This window comes from Hordeum vulgare, chromosome 2H (genome assembly GCF_904849725.1).
Source record: "Hordeum vulgare subsp. vulgare chromosome 2H, MorexV3_pseudomolecules_assembly, whole genome shotgun sequence".
NCBI classification, from domain to species: Eukaryota; Viridiplantae; Streptophyta; class Magnoliopsida; order Poales; family Poaceae; genus Hordeum; species Hordeum vulgare.
The window spans coordinates 40,412,755-40,434,551 of NC_058519.1; the positions used below are offsets into that span (position 1 = coordinate 40,412,755).

Consider the following 21,797-nt stretch of genomic DNA (forward strand, 5'->3'; position numbering starts at 1 on the left):
ATAAAAGGATTAGCCAACAGTTTCTCAAGCATACCCGAAGGAAATTCATAGCAAATATTTTCAGTAGGTGCAGCAAGTTGAGGAGCAACTCTTTGTGCTTCCGTTCGAGGTGAAGATACCCCGAACAAGCTCCTCAAAGGATTAGTTTCCATAGTCACAAGTGTAGGGGATCTATCGTAGTCCTTTCAATAAGTAAGAGTGTCGAACCCAACGAGGAGCAGAAGGATCTGACAAGTGGTGTTCAACAAGGTATTCTCTGCAAGTACTGAAATTGTCGGTAACAGATAGTTGTGTGGTAAGATGATTCGTAGCAAGTAGCAAGTAACAATAGTAACAACGGTGCAGCAAAGTGGCCCAATCCCTTCTGTAGCAAGGGAAAAGCCTGGACAAACTCTTATAGGAGGTAAAGCGCTCCCGAGGACACATGAGGATTTCTGTCAAGCTAGTTTTCATCATGTTCATATGATTCACGTTCGCTACTTTGATAGTTTGATATGTGGGTGGACCGGTGCTTGGGTGCTGCCCTTAATTGTACAAACCTACCACTTATGATTAACCCCTCTCGCAAGCATCGGAAACTATGAAAGAAGAATTAAGACAAAGTCTAACCATAGCATTAAACTAGTGGATTCAAATCAGCCTCTTACGAAGCAACGCATAAACTAGGGTTTAAGCTTCTGTCACTCTAGCAACCCATCATCTACTTACTTCCAATGCCTTCCTCTAGGCCCAAATAATGGTGAAGTGTTATGTAGTCGACGTTCACATAACATCACTAGAGGAAAAACAACATACAACGCATCAAAATATCGAACGAATACCAAATTCACATGACTACTTATAGCATGACTTATCCCATGTCCTCAGGAACAAAAGTGACTACTCACAAAGCATAATTATGTTCATGACCAGAGAGGTATTGAATAGCATCAAAGATATGAACATATAATCTTCCACCAAGTAACCAACTAGCATAAACTACAAAGAGTAATTAACACTACTAGTAACCTTACAAGTACCAATCGGAGTCGCGAGACGAAGATTGGTTACAAGAGATGAACTAGGGTTTGGAGATGAGATGGTGCTGATGAAGATGTGGATGGTGATGAGTCTCCTTGGATGAGAGGAGTGTTGGTGATGACGATGGCGACGATTTCCCCCTCCGTGAGGGAAGTTTCCCCGGCAGGACGACCCTCCCGGGGCTCTAGATTGGTTCTGCTCAAGTTCCACCTCGTGACGGTGGCGATTCCTCCCGAAAGCCTCCTCCTGATTTTTTATGGAACGAAACCCTCCTTATAGCAAAAGGGGGGGGCAGAGGGCCAACAGAGAGCCCACAAGCCCCTAGGCGTGGCGAGGGGGGTAGGCCGCGCCTAGCAGACTTGTGGCCTCCTGTTGGCTCCCCTCTGGTACTTCTTCGGCCTAGTATTTTTTATAAATTCCAAAATAAATCCTCGTTGATTTTCACGGCTTTTGGAGTTGCGCAGAATAAGTATCTCAAACTTGCTCCTTTTTCAGGCCAGAATTCCAGATGCCGCCATTCTCCCTCTTCATGTAAACCTTGCAAAATAAGAGAGAAAAGGCATAAGTATTGTACCGTGAAGTGTAATAACAGCCCAAAAAATGATAAATATCAACATGAAAGCATGATGCAAAATGGACGTATCAGAGCTCATCATCCAATATTTCTTTCTGGTAATATTTTGAGTTTGTGAAGCAACTACATTTTATATTGTTGTATAGTTGATTAAAATTACCACGGAATGAAACTGACCATATAACCTCACTCCACCAAATTTTAGATCATTTAATTAGGCAGTTTCCCTCAATATTTTTCCCAATATTCTGTTTAGTAAAGAGCATTGTGAAGGAAGTACAAAATAGGAAGCTTGATTTTTTTCCCACCTGTGTGGTGCATGCATGCTACAAGTTGAAGTAGTACAAACATTACAACCGAGTAAAGTACATGTCGTCTGTTCTGATTATACAATACTTGTATATACATCTCTTATGATACACTTCTTTAGTTGATGAGACACCAACGTCCTGACTATAATTGGTATTATCCAATAATTGTCCTTATTAGATAAAGCTAAATCAGAGTTATGTCACTTACCTTAATATTGGTGGAAACCAATCACTGAACGACACATCACAGGGTGTATGTACTCCTAAGGGTGTGTGTGTCTATATATATATATATATATGTGTGTGTGTGTGTGTGTGTGTGTGTGTGTGTGTGTGTGTGTGTGAAAATACACATCACGTCATTCAGAATTTCATTTGATTCGGTTTTATACTTTCTTTTTCTTACAAGGTGGACAATACCTTCTCTGAAGATAATGTCATCGATGTTGACAATGCCGCCATCTCAGACCACGGCGGCAAAAGATGCAATGTAGTTTTTTCTTTTCTTTCCCTACTGTAACCATATATCTTGGTTACATCGTATATTTGAGAAATTATGAGAATTACTATTATTTGATTTTTCGTTTTTTTTACAAGGCTGATGATGCTGTTGTTATCCCCTCGGACGATGAGGAGTGTGATACCGATGACAGCGCTGCGGACTCCAACAGTGGCAAAAATGCAATAAGCAAGACGAAGCAGCGGTCGAGGAAGCCGTATAATTACTGGCACCCTAGCGATGAGTTTGGGATGCTCCGAAAGAAAAAGAAATACAAAGGCAGGGACGTACCGCTGTCGACACTCCTAGGAGAACTGAAAAATGGCTCGGTACCCATCATCTACCGTAACGAACTTAGTGAGTCCAAGGTCCGCCGGAAGTGGAAACATTTGAAGTTATCCATCAAATGTTTCCACTTCCGGCGGACCTTGGACTCACTAAGTTCGCCACGGTAGATGACGGGTACCGGGCCATTTTCTAGTTCCCGTAGGAGGGTCGACATTGATAAGTCCCTGTCTTCGTATTTCTTTTTCTTTTGTATCATGCCATCGGCTTCATTTATCCAAAACTCATCGCTAGGGTGCCTGTAGTTATACGGCTTCCTCGACCGCCGCTTCGTCTTGCTTATTGCATTTTTGCCACTGTTGGAGTCCGCAACACTGTTGTCGGCAGTAGACTCCTCATCGTTGGAGGGGGTAACAACAACATCATCAACCTTATAAAGAAGAAAAAGCAAAATCAAATAATAATAATTCTCATGATTTTCAAACATACAATGTAACCAACATGCATGGTTATAGTAGGGAAAGAAAAGAAAAATTACATTGCACCATTTACCGTCGTGGTCTGAGATGGCGGCACTGTCAACGCCGACGACATTATCTTCAGAGACAGTATTGTCCACCTTGTAAGAAAAAAGAAAAGTAGAAAATCGAACCAAATAAAATTCTGAGTGATGTGATGTGTATTTTCATTGCTTCATGCACACATATATATATATATATATATACTCCCTGCGATGTGTCCTTTAGTGATTCATTTCCAGCAATATTGAGGTCGGTGACATAACCCTGTTTTAGCTTTATCTTAAAAGGACAATTATTGGATACTACAGATTATAGTCAGAACGTTGTTGTCTCATCAACTAAAAAAGTGTATCATAAGAGATGTATATACAAGTATTGTATAATTAAAACAGACAACATCTACTTTACTTGTTTGCAATGTTTGTACTACTTCAACTTGTAGAACGCACCACACAGCTGGAAAAATAAACAAAGCTCCCTCTTTTGGACTCCCTCGGTTGCTAAATATTCGTTGTTTTGAAGAACTAGACTAGTTTTCCCAGCAACAAGTATTATGGTACAGAGGGCGTAGCAGTCGTTATACCGGAAATTTCTTTTGGTGCTCGGCCTCCATGGTGGCCTCTAAATTGAAAAAACAAAATTCAAGAAATTTCATATTTTTTTAGTCAAAAAATTCTGGAAAAAATTACACATATACATAAGGCATAATGCATAAGTGTGTAAATGTTCAGATCAAAATATGTTAAAATGAGGGTTGTCCAAAAATAAATAATCTCCAAGGTGCTTATTTAGCTTTTTGTTACAGGGGGAGAGTGTGTTAACCGAGAAGATATCTTACGGAGCATGTACTATTGCTACAGGGGCCATTGTCGGAGAAATCAAGTTTGTCGAGGGAGATGATGTCGGCCAAGTCCATACCAAGCAGGTCGTCGTTATCGCTGCAAAACTTGCCTAAAGCTGATATTGACTAGTTTGAATTGAAACCTAAACGAATCTGGTTACACAAAACAATCCCAAGGTAGATTGGTAACCAAACTAATCAGTTTAAATCACGCAACAATTAAAACTTAATCCTTTGTCACACAACAAATTCTCTCCACATGATCCTTTGTAACAATTAGACGAGAAGATAGACATTATACAAACCTCTTTGTTAATTCTTTGAGAGTCTGCACTTGAGCGGTGGAAGAGAATGTTGTGGTTGTGGTCAAAATAATCCCGTGCAGCGAACACACCATAGACATCGATAGGCCAACTCAGATTAGGATTCAGATTAACGAGCCTGATTGAGTAGATGTCCAAGGCAGGGCCAGCCACGAACGAGAATGGGAAGATTCCAGGCATGGAAGCCGTGAACTGTACTCAATGTTGCTGCAGCACAAAATAAAGAGATTATGTACTGTTAGAAATTGAGCTACTGAAGTTATCAGATTAAAATCTATGCATATGCAAGAAGAGTCCTATTCTGCGGTGAGGTGATCTACAAGAAGGAAAATTGCATTGGATTGACCGAGGCACAATTAATTAATAAAGGGTGGAAAAAAGGATTGCTATATGATAGTATATATTTGTTTTTGCTTACTTATGTCGTCAACGCCACCGTGTCTTCCCGTCGAGCTTCCCCACGTAGCCTCCCAGCCGGCACGGTCCAAAGGATCTTCATCACCTTGCTTGAGAGCAGACGATTTGTGGCTCTTGATAAGCTCCGAGATGCCCACAAGTGCATTGGATATGAGAAGCAAGTTTTCAATCTTGTCGGATGAGATGAGGATTCTGAATTTTTGTAGGATGGATACAAGAGAGTTGAAGCGGTAGAGTAGATGATGCGTCTCGACCAGCAGGAAATCCATTACCTCGGTAAAGAAAATTCACGTTTAGGATTTGTTGCTTTTGACAAGCCTTTTCTCCAGTACCAGTTGAATCCCGGGACCTGAGCCTGGCTTCTGTGCTCAGGAACGAGATCTCCCTCCTAGGTATCCCAAGGTGGCGAGAAAGAAAATCACCCAAGTCATTCGCCATCTTCTCGATCCCCATCCAGGACTCAGTTTTGATCTCTGGCTCCTTGCCGGAATCCATCTCCCATCTCCTTGCCTCCGGCCGTGGCTCTCTGTTTTTTTAGGTTGACAAAATATGAGATGGCTAAATCACGCCGCCGCCTGGTCCTAGAATACATATACAATATGGAAAACTTAGGGTTTCAACGAACACTACAACACGTACGTCATTAGGAGGCATTTCATTAACGGCGATTTCCTAAAATGCCTTAAAATCATGTACTAATGGAAGTTTGAAAAAGTGCCTCCAATTGTTACTGGCATTCCGGCCGAGAGCGCCTCTAATACTAATTTTATTATACAATTTGACCCTTGATGTTTGACTATTTACGAAACAACCCTCTCACCTCTCTCTGCACATCGGTGGACAACACAGAAAAAAGAAAAAAGAAAAAAGAAAACTCTCTCTGCACATCACGGTGGACACCTTGTGTGCAGCCGCAGCCGGTAGCCGCCGCCGCCAGTAGCCCTCCCCGCCGCTCCACTCGCGCAATGCTCGTGGCCGCGCCGCTGGTTTAACTTCGGGGGAAGGTCTGATCCGGCGGCTTCCGGACCAAATCGGCCGCATCCAGCCGCCCAGTTCGACCCTCTTCCCGATCCCCCTACTCGTGCTGGCTAGGCCGAGGAGGCAACGGAGGAGGAGGAAGGTGGCCCTCTTCCCGATCTCCTGAAGTTCTGTTGCTGTGCACGGATCAAGCTCGCTCACGTTCTGCTGTTGATCCAACGCCCAGGTGCACACAAGGTGTTTGAGATAATTCTCCTGAACTTTTCTACATCGTTTTACTTTCCTTTTGTGTTTGTGCTAGATGTTCTACATCGTTTAATACATGTAGATTGACTATATGTATGTGCTAGATGAAACTCTCCCAGCTACTTTCCTTTTCTACATCGTTTGAGATAATTCTCCTGAACAATCATTTTGGTTTGACATTGTGCAGTTTGACTATGTTGTAGATTGGTGATATATAGATACACTAATTACTGGCACTTGCACAATAAGCTAGCTGTACTCCCAGAAGGAGTGTACAACTTGGTTCTATCAGTGGGTCAACGCACAAAAATACGTGATGTAGAACGTGCCCATCACAATAGTTTCCACACTTGGTTTGCTAACCATGTAAGTTCTGTGATCACACACTAAAATTCTTAAAGCACTTCATCTGGCGATATTGCACTGACTATGTTATGTATTTAGGTTCAATCATTGATTTCCAATAATGTTAAGATCCCTGAAGAAGCTAAAGTCTTAGCACAAAAGCCATATCGGATGGTGAAGAAGTATAATGCTTACTCTATAAATGGATGCACTTTCCACACAAGGGGATATTGTGATGGCAAAGAAACATAGTGCGATGGAGTATCTATGTTTGCAAAGACATCTAGTTTCTCAAGTGCTAAAGATAAGAATCCAGCTTTAGGAGATGTTGCTTATTATGGACAAATCACTGAAATAGTTGAGCTGAATTATTCTAACAAAGGCAACGTGGTTTTATTCAAGTGCGATTGGGTCGATAGTGTTCGCCCTGATGCTGGGGTTCGAAAGGACCCATATGGAATAATTGAAGTGAATTTTAACCACTTGCTAAGCAGCGGTAGTGATATATTTGACGAGCCATTTATCCTCGCAACTCAAGCCACCCAAGTCTATTATGTACAAGATTCTATAGAGAAGGATTGGTACGCCGTGGTTCATCCACCTACAAGAGACTTCTTTGATATGGATGCTAGAAGTGATGGGAATGATGAATATTAGGCTAGGACCACGTGAGAGTTATTTTTTGTTTTTGAACTAAATGTCGAATGAAAAGTTGCTATTTTAGTTTCTAATCACTGAAATATGTATTTTCTAACTGAGTTTCGAATTGTACATGCCAGGAAATATGATGACTTCGGGGTCAATATCTGATGCATTCAATGAGTCCCATGTATCTAACCATGAACGAAGATTGAATGAGCTGAATTATAGAGTCAGAGAAGTTAATCTACCACAAATGGAATGCATCAATGTTATCAAACAAATTAAAACAGAAGCTTCAAATAGGGATAAATTAAAACACTTCACTATGGTAAGCTCTTTAAATGCTTGGTGACTTCTTGTTTTTATTACTTCTGATGGTCTTGATAACTGTGAACACTTGTTTTTATTGATTTTGAAGAATTCTAGAGCCGAAGAACCTGATGACTTAAGGAGCCATGAGGGAAGTGGTGATGAAACTGGATCAGAAGATGGAGAAGATGACACTGAACAGGGTGATGAAACTGAATCAGAAGATGGAGAAGAAGATGAACATGAACAAGAAGAGGAAGTTAGACACGAACATCAGCAAACTCATGGTTAGTTCTGAGGGTATAAAAGAATTTACATGTGCTTGTTATGCATGGGAATAATGGTAGTTGCTATCTGTTCGTATACCAGAAATTGTAGAGAAGACTAGAAGAGGACCTACTCACATGAGGCGTTTCTGGAAAGAACACGATGTTGATAACAAGATTAATTTGAAGTTTAACAGATTTGGTCAGCCATGTGGTTTGAAGACATGCAAGCTGTCAAATTTTATTGGAACCCTAGTGAAAGGAAAAGAAATATCCTTAGCTGCTCAAAACTGGAGCAAAGTACCAAAGTTAGAGAAAGAAAAGTTGTGGGATTCTGTCCAGGTATGTCAATGCAATCTAACATACATATTTGCATCTTCAACAAAGAAGTCATTTTCTTCTTCAATGAGCAAGTTCTACATATTGCCACAACTATCTTTTATAATAGGCTTTTTTCAACATTGACGAGTCATACAAAAGATGGGTGTTGAGATCAGCAAGTAAGAAATGGAAAGACTTCAAGGTTGTTTTAAAGAGGAAATACTACAAAGCTGATTTGTCATGGGCACGCAATATTCTTAATGGTTGCGATAATAGAATCCCAATTGGACAGTGGGAGTGGCTAGTAAAACACTGGAGAACAGACAAAGCTAAGGTGAGTACTCAATGTTGTAGTTTTGTATCCTATGCTGAATATTTATTCTACATATAAGCTTGTTATGCGTTTCTTCACCATATTTGTGTGTCCAGGAAAAATCTGAGAGAAACAAGGCCACTCGGGCATCGCAAATCGAGGGATGCAACGGGACCCATATAAGTTTTGCAGTTGTCCTTGATCAAATGGTAATACCTAGGCGTGTTAACTAGTGTATTATTAAATCGTGTAACTACCATCTCAACATTTCATCTCTGTTTCAGGAGATGGTAGAGGGTAGGGAAATTGGGCGTGCCGAGCTTTACGTGGTTACACATACGAAAAACGATGGATATCCAGTCAACCAACAAAGTGGAGTAAAAATGGTATGTAGTTCACTTGATAGTGCTCTGTCCTATTATATTCCTAGGTATCTTTCATTTGATACTGCTTTATTCATTGCTTAATAAAATTCATGTTTGCAATCCTACTGTTATATGAACCTTCCAGGATGACATTAAAAAAAGGATTCGGGCAGATCCTTCTTTGATTGGTGAGGAGGCTCGTGATGGTGATCTTTATTCATCAATTTTCCCAAAAGAAAAGAAAGGAAGGCCAAGTGGCCTTGGTCTATTAGTAGGCGGAGTGGCTTCGGAGCGCCTTGCTCAAGTTGAAGCTGAACTACATGCTGCTAAACAAGAGAACGTGGAGCTTCGGCATGTGGTGCATACTCTGGTAGCAAATCAAGTTTGACGTCACCAAATAGTACAAGTGTGGTGGCAATTGGAACCATTCAAAAAACTGATAGAAAAGCTAAAGCTACTGATGGCCAACCACTAGCTGATTGTGTTGAAGTTCTTGTCAACATCGTGCTCAAAGAAACAACTGAGCTGCCTCGTGCACAAGGAAAAATAAACAAGCTAGGAAATGCCCAAGCTAGGTGTATTCCATGGCCACGCAAAAATGTATGATACATGACACTTTGCTAACTCATTTGCCGTGTTCTTGTATATGCAACTATTCTGAACTCTTTTTTATGCTGATTATGCAAACAGATGATACTACCTCGCTACACTCTAAGGTACTATCATAGCTCATAGTTGTTGTTTTGTGCTCATATTATGTATAACTATACATGATTTTTATTTTTACCTAATTGCAGGTTTCTAGTGTTTGTAGTCAGATGTCAGTCAACAATAGCGAGAATGTGGATCCCGACAAAATAACTACTGGAACTCAGGTGACCAAGCATCAGACTGATTGCGGTACTTTAGAAGGTGTAGTGAGGAATACCCTGAAGAGAAAGAAAGTTTTTGAGACGACAAAAATGAAAAAAGGTATTCAAGCAATCTGTCCTACAACCGGAAACAACATACTTATGTATAACTATACATTCTTGCATGCATGTCTGTGTAACCTTGTTACATTGCTGAGAACATTCTTTGCTCTTGTAGATGCCTAGAAATGCCGGTACACTCCTGAAGGTTGAAGTTGAAGGTGACACACCGCTGATTGGCTTGCTCTTGTCTGCATCCGTCTATGATTGATTGCATCAAGCTGGAACACTTCTTCATATTGTTGTCACAACAGTAGGCAGTGTACATTTCTGTTTGTGATTGATACTTTGATATTGTTTCAGAATTTGTGAAGATGTTCTGATGGTCATGCTTTACATTATTCGCGTGCATGATGATACTTCTAGATGATGCCAGATCCAGATGTTTTACTGTTGGATATTATTCGCGTGCATATTATTAGTGAACACTTGCTCTTGTCTGTAGCCTCTCAATCTTGTTTTACTCTTGCTCTTGCTCTTGTCTGTTGTGAACACTTGATCTTGCTCTTGTGTGGTGTATGTGTGTTTGGAGCTTGCTGTAATTGTGTTGTATGTGTGTTTGGAGCTTGCTGTAATAGTGTTGCCAGATCCAGATGCAAATTTTTGAGCTTGTTGTAATAGTGTTTTATCATATTTTTATTATGCCACAGAAACATTTTAGAGGCAATACAGAAGATGCCACATAATGGTTTAGAGGCATTATTTAGAAATGCCACAAAAATGTTTGAAGGCAGTATGAGAGATGCCATGCATAATTTGTAGAGGCAGTATGAGAAATGCTACAAATAGTCTTTGGAGGCATTCTGAAAAAATGCCTTTAATTGAACTTGTTGGTTTCTAAAAAAGTGCCTGTGTGTTGATCTTTTGAGGCGTTTTAAAAAGATGCCTTAAATTGAGCTTGTTGGCATTTTAAACATGCCTGTGTGTTGATCTTTGAAGGCATTCTAGAAAAATGCCTTAAAAAACCTTTTCCTTCGTGACCATCTCTAGCATATTTTGAAAATGCCTTCTTTTCTCTAAGCTGGCATTATATGGGCTTTCTGAGGCATTTTAAAGTGCCTCCTATTAATGTACGTGTTGTAGTGGAAACGGCTGGGCCAGTGGATCAGGGATGAGTATTTTTTCAAAGTTTTAAATAGCCAGCTGGCTATAACCCAGTTATAGCCCCGTTATAGCTTTTTGAGGAGAGCAACTAGTCGAGGAGTACTCTCTCACAAGCCTCGCAACGATCACTTTCACGTGCTGTCACCTGACGCTCCTGAAATCATAATAATAAATATGTTAAGGGGTCATCTTGCTCCACTGGCCGGCATGATTTATTGAAGTAGTTCCTTAAAAAATCCGGGTTTCTTCTGCATATAAATGAGCCACTTACATTCATTTCGTAGTTATGTGTCCTTTGCAATAAAATATATATGCCATTGAGTCGGCCTCCAAAGCTTTGTCTTGATGTAAATTTGGGGAATAAGAAATCCACATAATGTTGAATCGGCTTCTCTTGCTTTGGCGGGTTATGATTGATAATGGCGGGTCATGATTGTTGGTAACGCCCCGTCAAACAACTGAACTCCAATTGACTTGATCAAACTATTGGGGATAAAGAAATCCATGTAATGCTGAACCGGTCTTTCAATGCTTCAACTAGATAAAAATATGTTGAGCCGGTCTTGCTCATAATTGACATCTTGAAAGTGCTCCTTAATTTTTTGATATATCCATCTTACCTGTAGCCCCCAAGCTCCAAGTTTAGCAGCTCATGATGACTTAGAGATTTGCAATAATATATTGGACCATGTTGCACCCAAGTGCCAGGTTGTCTTGCCTGCAGCAGCCTGGGACTTGTAATCATCTTATACTGATAAAGCTTTAGCTGGTGTAGCCTCCAAAGGCCAGCTCATCAGTGTGTGATGGGCCGAGTCTTAAATTTGGACCTCATGATCTGTGAAACAACTGAGTGTTGTAGCCCCCAAATGCCGGGTTGTCTTCCTGCAGCAACTTGGGACTATAGAAATTATTATGTGAATAGTGTAGCCCCCAAGTGATGGGTTGATTTCTTGTGGTGAGTCGGGACTTCCACGTTCTTCTCCTTTGAAAATAAAACATCATATGATGTAGCCCCCAAGGGTTGGATATTATGCAATAATGAGCAGGGACTTTGTAAATCTGATGATGTAACCTTGAGCAGCAATGTATAGCCCCCAAGGGCCGGGTCATTATAAAAATGATTAACCGATTCTTCCTTTATTCCATACTTGAATAAAAAGCGACCTGTAGCCCTCTAGGGCCGGCTTATCTCCTTGAGGTAGCCGGGTCTGTTGATGATGTGATGATTTGAAAGAGCGGTTTGCATTAGCCCCCAAGTGTCATGGTGCATTCTTGCAGCGACATGGGACTTTCATACTTTGATGTAATCTTGATTTGAATAATGTAGCCCACAAGTGCCGGGTTGTGTGCCTGCAGTGACTCAGGACTATTCCTTCCATTGTAGAATAAAATCATATCCACTCTGTGAGCTGATGATGCCTTTGTGATAAAAGAAATCCTTGACCGTGGTTTGCAATGTAACCCGACAAATATATCCTTGAGAAATCCATAAGTTTGAGAAATCCATAAGTGTTGTAGTTTACTACAGAGCACAAGTTGAACAAATCCAATGGCCGGTCAATTAGATGACTCGGCATTATATGTGATAGGGCGGCTCTTTGACAATAGTCAATTCTTCCGAGCTGGCTCAAAAACCCCTATCATTTAACACTGATTATGGTGAACCATGATGAAAATCCAGCCAAATTGGCTATTCAAAGATTTATTTGCACCTGCAAGAATTTATGCTTTGACCCGGTTTGAAGACCAGCATGATATGTATGCATGATGCATGATGCAATGCAAGATGATGCATGTATATGACAAAATAGTACTGGTTTATGAGACTTGAATCTTACTTCAATGAAACTAGCTTGATAGCCACTGGTTTATCCTCGCTCTCTGTAAGCCAACACTCACGACCAATCGATGTTTTAACTTGGAAGTCAGGGCCAAATGGATGACTTATCGAGAGTACACGGGGTTCGGAGTAGCATCATGTAGACAGGCAGGTTTAACCAAGTTCCAAAGAAGGCGGCTTAATAGCCCATGGAATATCCTCGCTTTCTGTAAGCCGGCACTCACGACAAATCGATGTTTTAACCTAGATAGTTCAGGGTCCAACTGGATTGACATATCGAGAGTACACGGTGGTGGTGCAGTGGAAATCAACCAAGCGTTCCGACTGATTGTCATGAAGACGTTGCAGATCCTTTGATGCCCACACTTTATTCACCCGGCAAATCGCAAGCTTCTCAATCCCTAAAAGAGATCCCTTCAAGAACACAATTCCACCGTGTGATCCGGCCCATGGTGGGCGTCAACTGTCGTGGTTTTGAGGATTAAGCCGACTTACTTGGGGGCTACTAGCTCCCAAGTTGTTTTGGAGTAAGAGCGTATACGCTTCTACAATCCTATGTCTGGCTTTTCCCTAATCATAGGTCAGTTGGGTGCTTCCACTCACTGAGTTCAGCCTGAATACCCTATTGGCTAGCGAAAAATTAACGCATTACAAATGGTTATACTGGACTGTGTGTTGGACAAATCGTCCTATGGTCCCATGTACTCTTGGCGAGTCAATATGCTTTTGGACCCTGAACTTGCCTTGGTTAAAACATGAACGGTAGTGGCAAGAGCCAACGCATGGAAAATAGACAAACCATTGATTCACTGAACCTGCTTCACTGAAGCCTGACTCGCGGCTGATCAGCCGGTCTAAATAACTTGGTCTATTGCAAAAGCCTTCTTGGGGTAGCAATAGAGTTTTGCAAACTCGTCCTATCCTGTCGCAACTCATCGAGCTGACGAATTTTATGACTATCTTTGTGGCATTGCCACAAGGTTTCATAAAAGTTTTATAACCCGCCGTCACTCACTAAGTCGGCTTAACCTCTTTTGGGTACCACTAGAGCCTTGAGAGCTCGTCTTACCCGCCGAGACTCACTGAGCCGGCTATGGTGTAACCAACACTATTCTGTCATATATATGCATCATCTTGCATTGCATCATGCATCCTACTTACATATCATGCCGGTCTTCAAACCGAGTCAAAGCATAAATTCTTGCAGGTACAAATAAATCTTTGAATAGCCAATTTGGCTGGATTTTCATCATGGTTTATCATAACCAGTGTTAAATAATTGGGGTTTTTAAGCCATCTCAGAAGAATTGACTACCGTCGAAGAGCCGCCCTATCACGTATAATGCCGAGTCATCTAATTGACCGGCCCTTGGATTTCTTCAACTTGTGCTCTATAGTAAACTACAACACTTATGGATTTTTCAAACATATGGATTTCTCAAGGATATATTTGCCGGGTTACATTGCAAACTGATATGTCTCCAACGTATCTATAATTTTTGATGGTTTCATGCTATTATCTTGTCAAACTTTGGATGTTTTGCATGCCGTTTATATATTTTTTGGGACTAACTTATTAACTCAGTGCCAAGTGCCAGTTCCTGTTTTTCCATGTTTTTGACCCCTTTCAAAGGAGATTTTGAAACAGAGTCCAAACGGAAGAAAATCCCCGAAAAGATTTTTTCTGTAACGAAAGAAGATCAGGAAGCTTGAGAGCCGAGGCAGGGGAGCCTGAGGGGCCCCACAAGCCGCCAACCCGCGGCCAGGGGGTAGGCCGCAGCACACAGGCTTGTGGGCCCCCTGGACGCCCTCTGCCCTAGGGGTTGCGCCTATATATTCCCTAAAAATCCCAAAAAAATCAGGAGATCATCGAAAGTACTTTTTCGCCGCCGCAAGCTTCTGTCTCCGCAAGATCCCATCTGGGGCACGTTCTGGTGCCCTGCCGGAGGGGGGGATTCGGACACGGAGGGCTTCTTCATCAACACCATGACCTCTCCGATGATTCGTGAGTAGTTCACCATAGACCTACGAGTCCATAGCTAGTAGCTAGATGGCTTCTTCTCTCTCTTGGATCTTCAATAAAAAGTTCTCCATGATTTTCATGGAGATCTATCCGATGTAATCTTCTTTTGCGGTGTGTTTGTCGAGATCCGATGAATTGTGGATTTATGATCAGATTATCTATGGATATTATTTGAGTTTCTTTTGATCTCTCTTATGCATGATTTCATATCCTTGTAATTCTCTTCGAGTTGTGGGTTTTGTCTGGCCAACTAGATCTATGATTCTTGCATTGGGAGAAGTGCTTGGTTTTGGGTTCATACCATGCAGTGACCTCACCCAGTGACAAAAGGGGTAGCGAGGCATGCATCTGTTGTTGCCATCAAGGGTAAAAAGATGGGGTTTTCATCATTGGTTTGAGATTATCCCTCTACATCATGTCACCTTTCTTAAGGCGTTACTCTGTTCGTCATGAACTCAATACACTAGATGCATGCTGGATAGCGGTGGATGTGTGGAGTAATAGTAGTAGATGCAGAAAGTATCGGTCTACTTGTCCCGGACGTGATGCGTATATGTATGATCATTGCCTTAGATATCGTCATGACTTTGCGCGGTTCTATCAATTGCTCAACAGTAATTTGTTCACCCACGGTGCTATTTGCTATTTTGATAGAAGCCTCTAGTGAACACTATGGCCCCCGGGTCTACTCCGTACCATATTTTCAGCCTTACACTTTTTACTTCGTTGCACTTTCTGCCTTCAGATCTCACTTTGCAAACAATCTTGAAGGGATTGACAACCCCTTTGAAGCGTTGGGTGCAAGCTTGTTTGTGTTTGCGCAGGTACTCTGGACTTGACGAGACCCTCCTTCTGGATCGATACCTTGGTTCTCAAACTGAGGGAAATACTTACTGCTCCTGTGCTGCATCACCCTTTCCTCTTCAAGGGAAAAACTGTCGCAAACCAGAGAAGTAGCAAGAAGAATTCCTAGCGCCAAGGAAGGACTTTTGTTACCGTAGCACAAACCACGGTCAAGGATTTCTTTTATCACAAAGGCATCATCTGCTCATAGAGTGGATATGATTTTATTCTACAATGGAAGGAATAGTCCCGAGTTGCTGCAGGCACACAACCCGGCACTTGGTGGCTACATTATTCAAAAAAATATTGCATCAAAGTATGAAGTCCCATGTCGCTGCAAGCATGCACCATGACACTTGGGGGCTAATGCAATCCACTTTTCAAATCATCACATCATCAACATGCCCGGCTACCTCAAGGAGATAAGCCGGCCCCGGAGGGCTACATGTCGATCATTATTCAAGGGAAGAACGTGGAAGTTCCGAGTTGCCGCAAGCAATCAACCCGGCACTTGGGGGCTACACTATTCAGATAAAAATTTCTAAAGTCCCAGGTTGGTGCAGGCAGGACAACCCGGCACTTGGGGGCTACAACACTCAATTGTTAACCTGGGGGCTAATGTTGGGGATATACCCCACGGTGTAACCCGACTGGAAGTTTGACCCGCCAAGGACTTGGCGACTCACCGGCGACTCAGCAGTGACCTAGTGGGCGACTCATATTTGACCCCATAAGGCGACTCAGATGAATGATGAAGTCCCAAGGCTCGACGTACACCCTGGCATAAGGCGACTCATAGAGAGGACAGGAGAGCCGGCTCTCAAGAGAAGGCCCAAGAAGAGGAAAGACTCCCTCACAAAGGAAACAAGACCCGGATTAGGACTCAAGAGAGACTAGTCCTATTCCTATTCCTAGTAGGACTCTACATGTAAACCTACCCCTTCCACCTATATAAGGAGGGGTAAGGCGCCGCAAGAGGGACAGATTGACAACTTATGTCTAGAGAAGACAAATCATGAGATAGACAGATTAGACACCCACGAGATTAGAGGTGCCGAGTATGCACCCTTGTAATCGAGATCATCATCTTCATCAATGAAACACAAGCAGGACATAGGCTTTTACCTCCATCGGAGGGGCCGAACCTGGGTAAACTCGCGTCTCTCGATTCCGAGCAACCCGTCTCAAGCCGCCACATGGTTGCGATGGCCTCACACCTAAGTCCTTGTACGAGGACATCTTCTGTGACAAAACCACGACACGCGTGATAAGTTAGCTAGCCTTCATGCTCAACCTTTCATGACACAAAAGCCAATGTATATCTCGGGGTTGAAGGAGAGTAGAGAGTAGGCACACCTTGAGGAGAACATGGAGCCATGGATGCGGAACCTTTTGTCAGGCGTGTCGATGGTGGGAACATCCTGCAACAAAGACAAAACAGACGCCACCTTGATGAAGAAACATTTGTTACACGGTTCCGCAAGGTAGCGAGTGAACTATTATGCATGACTTGTGATACCAAGATTGATGGGGAAGTGGAGTGGAAGAAAATATGATGGTAGGTTTCTGACAATGAGGTTGGAAGTAGCCAGGAGTGAAGCCAAAAAAGTAGAGAAGTCGCTGTTTAGAAGGACAAAGGAGATTTTGTGAAGGGGGTGTATTGTTCGTTTACAATTTTTCACAGGAATTGGAGGGTTGAGGTTTGTTTGCGAAGTTAAGAGGGTACTATTGAAAAAACCAGTTAACCCAAGATAGGTCCAATTTTTGAAGTAATTTAAAGGCAATTTCATGAGTAAGGAGTTGTTTTGGAGAAGCAAATTTCTTATGCCTTGATCACCATAAATTTTGGGGTTGCATACATTGTTTCAAGCAATAAGACATGTTGCCGTGTAGTTTGAAGAAATTGTAATGCGTGTTTGAAGAAATTGCCACAAGAACCTTGTGCAAATGCCATGCTCCCTATGGAACGTTCGCTGGCTATGGCGGTCCGGTAATTCTATTCAGCAAACATTCTCTTGTTTTATTTCACAAAGAATTGTATTGTAATTGTTTTTTGTTTGAGAATTTGTATTGTAATTGTTAAGAGCAACTCTAGCCGATTCCTAAAATTTATAGTATTGATGGTTGTTTCTAGGAGATCTGCAATATTCAACCGAGTAAAGAAAAAGTGAATGGCACAAGCACAAATTTGGTGCACACAAACACAAATTCGGGTCAGAAAAATACATAAAACCTACTAAATAAAATTAGGTGTCGAATCATAATATTTACATTGACATTTAGATGAAGTTAACCAAAATTTAACTAAACTTTACCAAAGTTTAGAGTAACTAACCAAAAACTTACTACTTGTTGTTCGGCTCTTCGGCGAGCCTCTTCCAATCGCCTCTGGTCAGCCCAAGGTCATAGGGCCAGGGCTTTGGACGTTGTTGCCACCGTCATTGCCTTCTTAGTCACATCTACAAGGTGAAGGAAGGACCCTCTTGTTTAGGGTTTAAGGCCTCCGTCGACGATCTAATCGCCAACGTGCAGATCACTACTTTTCCTCCCCTCCCCTGCCATCGTAAGGTGACCACAAGGCCCCCAGCGGGCTGGAGGGTCTTGGCGCACGAGGGAGGAGCCTGGAACTTCAGGTTCCTGATGGAGACGCCGGCTGGATCAGGGTCATCGTCGGGGTGGAGCGGCAAGAATCTAGAGGAGATGATGGAATTCCTGGATCTAAAGGATGATGAATTGGATGATGTGATTGTTGGGGACTGATACGTCCATTTTGCATCATCTTTTCATGTTGATATTTATCGCTTCTTTGGCTGTTATTTCACTTCACGGTACTATTCTTATGCCTTTTCTCTCTTATTTTGCAAGGTTTACACGAAGAGGGAGAATACCGACAACTAAAATTCTAGCCTGAAAGTGGAGCAAAGTTGAGATACCTATTCTGCGCAACTCCAAACACCGTGAAAATCAATGGGGATTTTTTCCCAATTTATCAAAAATACTGGGCCGAAGAAGTGCCAGAGGGGCACCAGGGGGTGCCCACAAGCCTGCACGGCGCGGCCACCCCCAGGTCACGCCATGGGGGCTTGTGGGCAGCCCACTGGCCCACTGGCCCCCCTCTTTTGCTATATGGAGGGTTTCGTCCAGGAAAAAATCAAAGAGGAGCTTTTTCGTGGTTTTGCCCCCGCCATGAGGCATAACTTGAGCAAAACCAATCTAGAGCTCCGGCAGGACGATCCTGCCGGGGAAACTTCCCTCCCTGAGGGGGAAATCATTGCCATCGTCATCACCAACACTCCTCTCATCGGAGGGGACTCGTCACCATCAACATCTTCATCAGCACCATCTCATCTCCAAACCCTAGTTCATCACTTGTAACCAACCTCCGTCTCGCGACTCCGATTGGTACTTGTAAGGTTGCTAGTAGTGTTGATTACTCTTTGTAGTTGATGCTAGTTGGATTATTTGGTGGAAGAGTTTATGTTCAGATCCTTGATGCTACTCATTACCTCTCTGATCATGAATATGATTATGCTTTGTGAGTAGTTACTTTTGTTCCTGAGGACATGGGATAAGTCATGCTAATACTAGTCATGTGAATTTGCTATTCGTTCAGTATTTTGATATGTTGTATGTTGTTTTTCCTCTAGTGGTGTTATGTGAACGTCAACTACATAACATTTCACCATTATTTGGGCCTAGAGGAAGGCATTGGGAAGTAGTAAGTAGATGATGGGTTGCTAGAGTGACAGAAGCTTAAAACCTAGTTTATGCGTTACTTCGTAAGGGGCTGATTTGGATCCACTAGTTTAATGCTATGGTTAGACTTTGTCTTAATTCTTCTTCCGTAGTTGCGGATGCTTGCGAGAGGGTTTAATCAATAGTGGGATGTTTGTGCAAGTAAGGGCAGTACCCAAGCGCCGGTCCACCCACATATCAAACTATCAAAGTAACGAACGCGAATCATATGAACATGATGAAAGTAGCATGACAGAAATTCCCGTATGTCCTCGGGAGCGTTTTTTCCTCCTATAAGACTTTGTCCAGGCTTGTCCCTTGCTACAAAAGGGATTGGGCCACTTTGCTGCACCGTTGCTACTTTTGTTACTTGTTGCTTGCTATGAATCATCTCACCACATAATCATTTGTTACCGACAATTTCAGTGCTTGCACATATTTCCTTGTTGAAGACCACTTGTCAGATCCTTTTGCTCCTCGTTGGGTTCGACACTCTTACTTATCCAAAGGACTACGATTGATCCCCTATCCTCGTGGGTCATCAAGACTCTTTTGTGGCGCCGTTGCCGGGGAGTGAAGCGCCTTTGGTAAGTGGAACTTGGTAAGGAAACATTTATATAGTGTGCTGAAATGTATTGTCACTTGTCACTATGGATACTAATCCTTTGAGGGGCTTGTTCGGGGTATCTTCACCTCGAACGGAAGCACGAATGGTTGCTCCTCAACCTTATGCACCTACTGAAAATATTTGCTTTGAATTTCCTTCGGGTATGCTTGAGAAACTGCTGGCTAATGCTTTTACAGGAGATGGAACATCACATCCAGACTTGCATCTAATCTATGTAGATGAAGTTTGTGGTTTATTTAAGCTTGCAGGTGTGCCCGAGGATGACGTCAAGAAGAAGGTCTTTCCTTTATCTTTGAAGAATACGGCGTTGACATGGTATAGGCTATGTGATGATACTGGATCATGGGACTACAATCGGTTGAAATTGGAATTTCATCAAAAGTTTTATCCTATGCATTTAGTACATCGTGATCAAAATTATATTTACAATTTTTGGCCTCGTGATACAGAAAGCATCGCTCAAGCTTGGGGGAGGCTTAAATCAATGCTATATTCATGCCCCAATCATGAGCTCTCGAGAGAAATTATCATTCAGAACTTCTATGCTCGGCTTTCTCATGATGATCGCACCATGCTTGACACTTCTTGTACCGGTTCTTTTCTGAAGAGAGATATTGACTTCAAATGGAATTTATTGGAGAGAATTAAACACAACTCTGAAGATTGCGATCTTGAAGAAGGTAAGGAGTCAGGTATGAATTTCACGTTTGATTGCGTTAAATCCTTTGTTGAGACATATACCTTTAGTGATTTTAGCGCTAAGTATGGACTTCACTCTGAGATAGTAGCTTCATTGTGTGAATCCTTTGCTGCCCATATTGATCTCCGCAAAGAGAAGTGGTGTAAATATCATCCTCCTTTAGAAGTGAATGTAGTTAAACCCACTCCAGTTGAAGAGAAAGTCATTGCCCATAATGATCATGTTGTTCCGAGTGCTTTCATTGAGAAACCACCTTTCCCTGTTAGGATAAAGCATCATTCTAAAGCTTCAACTGTGATACGTAGAGGCTATATTAGAACACCTACACCCCCGGAGCAAATAAGAGTTGAACCTAGCATTGCTATTATCAAAGATCTTCTGTCTAAAGAAGTTGAGGGACGTAATATTCACTTCTGTGAAGATGCTGCTAGAATTGCTAAACCTCGCGCTAGAGACAAACATAGGCCTCTTGTTGGCATGCATGTGGTTTCTGTTAAGATAGGAGATCATTGTTATCATGGCTTATGTGACGTGGGTGCTAGTGTTTGTGCAATACCTCAATCCTTATACGATGAAATCAAAGATGAGATTGCACCTGTTGAGATAGAGCCTATTGATGTCACTATTCAGCTTGCCAATAGAGATACTATCTGCCCTGTGGGGATTGTTAGGGATGTTGAAGTCTTGTGTGGTAAAACGAAGTATCCTGCTGATTTCCTCGTTCTTGCTACCGCACAAGATAGCTTTTGTCCCATCATATTTGGTAGACCTTTTCTCAATACCGTCAATGCTCATATTGATTGTGAGAAGCAAACTGTCACTTTTGGCTTTGAAGGTGTGTCACATGAGTTCAATTTCTCTAAGTTTGGTAGACAACCTCATGAAAAGGAGTTGACTAATAGGGATGAAACTATTGCCTTAGCCTCTATTGCCGTGCCTCCTACTGATCCCTTGGAGCAATACTTGCTTGAGCATGAAAATGATATGCATATGGATGAAAGGGATGAGATAGATAGAGTTGTCTTAGAACAATATCCTATCCTTAAGAATAACTTGTCTGTTAAACTGCTTGGGGATCCACCCCCACCAAAGGGTGATCCTGTGTTCGAGCTTAAACAGTTGCCTGATACTCTTAAGTATGCCTATCTTGATGAAAAGGAGATATATCATGTTATAACTAGTGCTAGCCTCTCAGAGCATGAAGAAAAGAAGTTACTAAAAACTCTAAGGAAGCACCGTGCTGCTATTGGATATACTCTTGATGATCTTAAGGGCATCAGTCCTACTCTATGTCGGCACAAGATTAAAACTGATCCTGATTTCAAAGCAGCTGCTGATCATCAAAGGAGATTAAATCCTAAGATGAAAGAAGTAGTG

At 42.1% G+C, this 21,797-nt stretch overlaps 1 protein-coding gene across 2 annotated transcripts; it reads left to right on the plus strand.

Annotated features, from left to right (window-relative positions):
* Nucleotides 1-5,688: 5,688 nt before the first annotated feature.
* LOC123429451 lies at nucleotides 5,689-9,968 on the plus strand. Of its 2 annotated transcripts, none has more exons than XM_045113488.1 (11): nucleotides 5,689-6,006; nucleotides 7,140-7,330; nucleotides 7,421-7,598; nucleotides 7,690-7,919; nucleotides 8,026-8,232; nucleotides 8,328-8,420; nucleotides 8,496-8,597; nucleotides 8,722-9,176; nucleotides 9,267-9,292; nucleotides 9,374-9,548; nucleotides 9,666-9,968. In XM_045113488.1, the coding sequence occupies exons 2-8, from the start codon at nucleotides 7,145-7,147 to the stop codon at nucleotides 8,962-8,964; spliced, it is 1,239 nt and encodes a 412-aa protein (XP_044969423.1). In that variant the 5' UTR covers nucleotides 5,689-6,006; nucleotides 7,140-7,144; the 3' UTR covers nucleotides 8,965-9,176; nucleotides 9,267-9,292; nucleotides 9,374-9,548; nucleotides 9,666-9,968. The 2 variants fall into 2 exon arrangements, with proteins under 2 accessions (XP_044969423.1, XP_044969422.1); XM_045113487.1 differs by having other exon boundaries at nucleotides 5,690-6,006; nucleotides 7,681-7,919.
* The last annotated feature ends 11,829 nt before the right edge of the window (nucleotides 9,969-21,797 follow it).

Excerpts from the sequence above, each read along its gene's own strand:
- LOC123429451 (XM_045113487.1), top strand. The coding sequence starts at position 7,145 with ATGATGACTTCGGGGTCAATATCTGATGCATTCAATGAGTCCCATGTA. Across the intron at positions 7,331-7,420 it reads AATTAAAACACTTCACTATG|AATTCTAGAGCCGAAGAACC; the intron begins GTAAGCTCTTTA and ends TTGATTTTGAAG. Across the intron at positions 8,233-8,327 it reads GGAGAACAGACAAAGCTAAG|GAAAAATCTGAGAGAAACAA; the intron begins GTGAGTACTCAA and ends TTGTGTGTCCAG.